This window comes from Geospiza fortis, unplaced genomic scaffold (genome assembly GCF_000277835.1).
Source record: "Geospiza fortis unplaced genomic scaffold, GeoFor_1.0 scaffold163, whole genome shotgun sequence".
Lineage (NCBI taxonomy): Eukaryota > Metazoa > Chordata > Aves > Passeriformes > Thraupidae > Geospiza > Geospiza fortis.
In genome coordinates, this window is record NW_005054401.1 from 438,120 (window position 1) to 444,318 (window position 6,199).

The 6,199-nt window shown below is 46.0% G+C and overlaps 1 protein-coding gene across 1 annotated transcript in view; it reads left to right on the plus strand.

Moving 5' to 3' along the window:
• Nucleotides 1-3,390: 3,390 nt before the first annotated feature.
• Nucleotides 3,391-6,199, plus strand: part of IL7R (interleukin 7 receptor) — a 15,999-nt gene continuing 13,190 nt past the window's right edge. Inside the window, exon 1 of the mRNA XM_005426062.1 lies at nt 3,391-3,510. Coding sequence (XP_005426119.1) covers nt 3,420-3,510 — 91 coding nt within the window. The 5' untranslated portion in view covers nt 3,391-3,419. The remainder of the gene's footprint in view (nt 3,511-6,199) is intronic.

Sequence of the window (6,199 nt, forward strand, 5' to 3'; positions counted from 1 at the left end):
GTGCTGAGGAGCTGATGCACTGTATGGACAGCCCACACTTATGCACCACAGGGCACTAAAAACTTCCTTCTCATAGTCATGGAGGTTGTAACCTGGACTTCACTAATGGCTAAAAATGTAAGAGGGCACACAATGACTCAGAAGCTCCAAAACAGACTGTTGGGACCCAAAGAGGGCTGGCATACCAAAGAAGCACAGGTACATTTTTACCAGACCTTCAAAAGTTACCTTTAGGTTTAAACTGGAGGGGGTTTTTGTTGTCAGTTGGTTTTGTTGGTGGCAGTTGTTGGGTGTTTTTTTTTTTGTGGAATCTTCAGTAAGGAGGCAGAAGCAATGTAAATTTATTGCAAGGGAAAAGTAATCCATCTTTCTTTTGGCCTCTTCTGGGTACTAACCTTCAGCTGTCCTAAGATTTAGACTCACAGATTTCATTTCCTGTGTCCCAGACATTAAGAAAGGCAACAGGGTGAGACAAATAGACTCAAATATCTCCTAGAAATGAAACAGCTTCTGAAGCAGAGGTGCAGAACTAAAACAAAATGTACTTTTGCTTCAGGGTATTCTCAATACTAGGGTTTTTTTTCTTTTCATTGTGGTCCCTCATTTCCCCACCCAGACAAAATGCAGCCATGACAACATGGAAATCCCCTGAGCAGCACAGCTCTGATAATAAGATTATTCATGTTCAACAAAAATATTATGTCTGAAAAGACTTTTTCTTTTAGTTTGCTTAAACTGAAACAGGAAAAAAGAAAAAAAAAGATCAAAGTGATAGCCCACTCAATTATAAACAAGACAAATTTAAAGTGAGAAGGTGTAATTTCTGCACAGTGACCAATTTGCACAGGAGAGCTTTTCTTTAATGACATTTCTGGCTGAAAATGAGATAGAAATTACCTTGAGAGCTTTTACAATAATATGATGAGGAAGATTATTAAGAAAAGTGTTGAAATTCTCAACTAGTCTTTTCTAAAGCAAGCAAGGTGTAAGAAATCACCGGGACTTAGGCATGAGAAATCACCAGGACTCAATCTCACTAATTCAAGTTTGGCTGCAATGTACTTTGGTCCAGCACAGAAAACTTGAGCATGAGAGATGAGTACAAGGAGCTGCTGAAGTCCCCTCAGCTGACTCAGAGAGAAGGAATTCATTGAAGGGATACCAGGTCAGTTTAGCAGTGACACAAACAGTTCTGTAAAAGAAGTCAAGCTCTTGAGTGAGGGTCATTCAGCCCACGGTGGTGCCACCTCCAGTGGCCCCTGTACATATCCAGCTCCTGCTTTGTGTGGGTGTCCAGGCAGGCCCCTCTCCTGCTGGTGGCTGGGAGGCATTGTAGAGCTCTGCTGAGCAGATACCTAGCCTGCCTCGCCCTGGTCTTAATTCAGTGGAGAGAAATAAATGCATTTAGGGGTTTAGATTTAATCTTTTAAATGTCTGTGTTAGGACAAGATGAATTGTGCTCCTCCCTGACCAGAGACCAGCAAAGCAAGGGGAGCCCTGGCTCACCAATGCATCCCTGGGATGCTGCCCAGGAGCCCAGCCCACCCTGCTGTGCCTGCCCAGCTCAGGGCAGCTCCAGGGAGGGCTTGGGGGGGAGCCCCAGGAAGGAGCCAGAAGGCAGTGCTGAATACAGGTTTGGGAGATCTTCCAGTCAGCCTCGCTGAACTCCTGTGGAAAGGGAGACATTTCTTCCTCTTAAAACTGGGCAAGGGAGTCCAGAAACTGTGCCTTGGCTACCCAGTGCCCCTTGTCTAGGGCAGTGAGAGACACGGCAGGACAGTGCTTGATGTCCTGGAAAGAAGGAATCTTTTCTAGGTATGAGACCTGAGCTTTCTTCACTTTGGTGAGCATTTTCAATTTTTTCCTTGCAAACAAAAAAGCTGATGTGGTTTCCATGTTAAGTCTCCTCATTATAGTGTCATAATTTTTCTGTTTGCTTGGGTATTTTTACAAACTTTGCCCTCAGTTTCCTTTACACCTCCAACCTGAAGCTTTTTTTGGTGCAGCCAGGCCTGTGCCAGAGTTTGCTCTTCTGTTTCAGGCCCTCAGCTCACCTGTAGTTAGCCACATCAGTCAGACCTGTGCACGGCCCTGCTTTGCACTCTGGTGTGCGTCGGTGGATTCAGCCACAGAAAGGGTGCAAAGGAAATATCTGACACCTCTTTATCTTTCACTTTCCACCATTGCTTTGTCCAAAGCCTAAAAAAATGTGAGATGTGCCACTTTGCTCTCAGGAGCCAGGTTTTGCAGAATTAGCCCTTTAAACCACAGGTTCTTCTGGGTCAGCATTGCCTTATGCAGGACTTCACAGAATCACCGGAGGTTTGGGGTTGAAAGGGACCTTTGAAGACTCCCTTGTTCCGACCCCCCTGCCAGGTACAGGGGCACCTTCCACCATACCACATTACTCAAAGCTGGCCTTGAACACTTCCAGTGATGGGGCAGACACAGCTTCTCTGGGCAACCTGTGCCAGAACCTCATCAGCCTCACAGGGAAGATTTTCTGCTGTATGCCCAATCTAAATCTACCCTCTTTTAATTTAAAAACATTTCTCCTTGTCCTCTCACTTTAGGCCATGGTAAATGATTTCTCCCTATCTTTCTTATGAGCATCCTTTACATACTGAAAGGCCATGATAAAATCTTCCCAGAGCCTTCTCTTCTGTGGGATGAACAACCCCAGCTCCCTCAGCCTGTCTGCGCAGCAGGTGTGTTCCAGCCCTCTCCTCATCTTGCTGTCTTCCTCTGGCCTTGATTCAACATGTCTGTGTCCTTTTTATGCTGGGGCTGAATGGAGTGCTCCAGATAGGGTCTCACAACAGTAAAGAATCTGTCTGTGTAGCAGGTGTGTTCCAGCCTTCTCCTTATCTTGCTGTCTTGCCTTGATTCAATATGTCTGTGTCCTTTTTATGCTGGGGCTGAATGGAGTGCTCCAGACAAGGTCTCACAACATTAAGGAATCACCTGCTGCAGTGCTGCTTTTAACCCTGCTGGGTCAAAAGCAATCACACCTAATGTTTCACACCAGGAAGGTTTTTCTCCCTTGGAGCTATGCACCTCTCTTGGGAGCAAAGTGGATGCCAGGACTAAACCATGCTCTTGGGGAAACCTGCAGCACAAGTGTCCCCAGCTGAGTCAGGAGCGCTGTCGGTGGAATGTGCTCCCTTCCCCACTGGGCCTTACCAGGCTTGCCCAAACGAGCTGATCCAGAAGGTGCTCAGTCCAGAAGCGGGAGGCAGTTTCACAGTAAAAGCTCAGCAGTTATCTGTGCTTTGGCTTCCTGCCCGCTGCCACCAGCCTGGCTGTGCGTAGGCATGTTTACATTTCCCCTGGCGAGGTGCAGGCAGGCTGGGGCTATAAAGCAGCGGCACGGGGCTCTCTCACACACACCCCCAGTGCACACATGCAGTGTGCTCAGGATGACACAGCCCACCACTGTGCTGAGCATTTTCGCCATGTTCCTCCACACGACTTTTGGGGAAAGTGGTTGCACCTCAGCAGACGGTGATGGTGAGTCATTTCATCTTCATCTTTCAACTCACGTATGATCTTGAAAAACCTCAGTTAAGAGATCCAGAATGCAACTGTGTGATTAAATACATTCGTGTTTTAACTTCCAATCTCTCTTTAGTGCCAGTGCCTGAGGGGGAGCTGGGGGATGCCTATTTAATTTAATCCCCAGATCTGCTGTCCTTATAACATTCTAATCCACATGAAATAAGGGAGCCCATAACTGTATGCACAGGGCATGCAGTGCCAGACCTGTTAATCCTTGCTGTAGCTAGTGCTTTTGTGGGGACTTACACCTGGAAACAGGGATAACCTCACACTTTTGCAGCCCATGGTCACTCTGAGCTGCTATTGGAGAGGGGTGAGGTTCTGGCTTCTTTTACTCTTGCCAGTCTCCTCCAAATAAAACGTTTTGATGTAAATCAAACTTGGCCCAAACTGTTCCACTTTTAAATCCAAACTTTTACATTTTCTTTAAGCAGTTTCATCAGCTGTATCTGGGATATAGTGCCAGTCTCCCTTGTAGCATGGTTTAATGAAGCAACTCAGCCAGGAGGTTCTCATAGCACATCACTAACAGCATTCATGCCCCACTCAGCAAATAATTATAAATTAACAACACTTTAAATTCAGCCTTGTTGTAGAATTTATGATCTCATTTAGGGAAGTGAAAATTATTTAGCAGCATCAAGATGAAAAACATAAATAAGCAGAATATAAAAACAAAATAAGCAGAAATAAAACCACTGTTTCAGGCTGCTATTCATTTTCTCAACAGGGAGATGAAAAGTTTGATTTAGAGATTCAGTCCCAATCTGCTAAACTCTTATTTGTCTGATACTAAACAAACAGCAATGACAAGAGTTTGTGCACTATGCCTGAAGTACATGGGCTATCACTCAGCTACTGGTAGGTTAGAGCTCCATTGTTTGGGAAGAAAAGAGTTTTCGTTTTGAGGAGGAGAATGACTGTGTTTTTATGCTCTCTCTCAGTTAGAGAACCTCATTTTCCCCTGGGTGTTATGTATTTTAATACATGTATCTGGGCAGTTGTACATACATACATATGTACATAGACAGGACATGCATGATAAGTTCTTTCATTAAAAGAAAACAGGGACTGGCTCAGAACTGCATCTAACCACCCTGGGGTTTTTATTTGCCATTTATTTGTATAACTGGCAGCTGTTTAGAGCCAGCTTTGGAAAGCAGCTATGGTGATGAATGTTCAATGCTAGAGATTTATTGTTGGTTTCACTGAAATCTTCAGGGCTTCCCAAAATCAGATATGATCAGACCTCTGCTTGTTTTGTCCCTAACATGAGTAAATCATTATTTCCTTATACTCGAAGACAGATTCAGAATATCCCCACTGTGCAATTGGCAGCTTTTATGACTTCTTTATGAATATCCTGTGTTTGGCCAACAAACTAAGTAGTCTGGGGTAAAATCACTTGTGATGGATATTTGGCTTTCATTCTTTGCCTCTCTGACTTGCCCTGGCTCCTTACAAAGAGCCAGTAGCCAACTTAAGCCTGAAGTTGCCCTTATGGGCACTTTTATGGGCAGAGGAGGGAAGAGCTAATTGCAGCACTTGCCTCCATCTCCTCCTCTCTTCTGAGCATCAGGCTGCCTCCCAGCTGCTGTCCCCCAGCCAGGAAGAAGTGGTGGGGACCCCCAAAAGGCCTCAGGGAGCTCCAGGCAGAGCTAAGGAGGGGCAGGCAGGGAGGGTGCAGGTGGCACAGGAGCCTCATGGGCAGGGCACCCTCAGTGGTCCTCCTACCCACACTTGTAGGGTTTGTCCAACCCATCTAAACTGCTGTGACTAAAACGGGTTCTGCCTGAATCACATCAGGGCTAGAGGTCACAGTGCTCTGTCCATGGAGACAGCAGTGCTTGGCTGTGCCCCTGATGTCACGCGTTGCTGTCAATCCTGGCAGCTTTAGAGCATGAAGCTGGAGGATGTCCTTAGCCTCTGCTAACACCCTTCACTTCCTAAAGGCTCCTGAGATTCCTGCTATGGTTTGGACCATCCTGCTGGATGCTGTCCAAACCCAAGAGAGAACCATTTCTGTGAAGGACCTGCCAAGACTGTAGCTATGAGAGCAGTTTCTATCCTAGTTTAGAATTGCTCCTTCCCAAGCCCTGCCTTGATTTCAGCAGAGCCAGGTTCATGGCTCTGCCGGGTCTGCACTTCTCAAGACAAACATTACAACAGTCTTGTAAATTTTTAATTCAGTGAAGAGTCCTTAGCAGTATGAGTCATATCAGACTCACCAAACCATTCACGTAGCAAACACATTAGTGCGTGCTGGTTCTGAGGTTTAGGGCAGAAGTGAGGCTGAGACTGTGTGCCTGCTTATGTCGGACAAAAAAATTAGTCAGCCCATGGAAAAACCATAGCAGAAATAGCATTTCAAGTTGCTTACTTAACACTGTTCCTGAGGTTTAATTATCATATATTCTATGGTTATTATGTGTCGTGGGTTTACAGGAAGCAGGTTTTCTGGGAATGGAGTGGCCAGAGGCCAATAGGTGTTCAGATTCTAAATTGACACCAGGCTTGGCCACTGAGGGTGGATGCACCTCTGAGAACACAGGGGTTAGAAGCAGAGCACTCCCTTGGGCTCTCTCTTTGATTTCCAGCCAGCAAAGAGGCAAGGCCTCCCCTGCCCGGCTTCGAGCTGGGC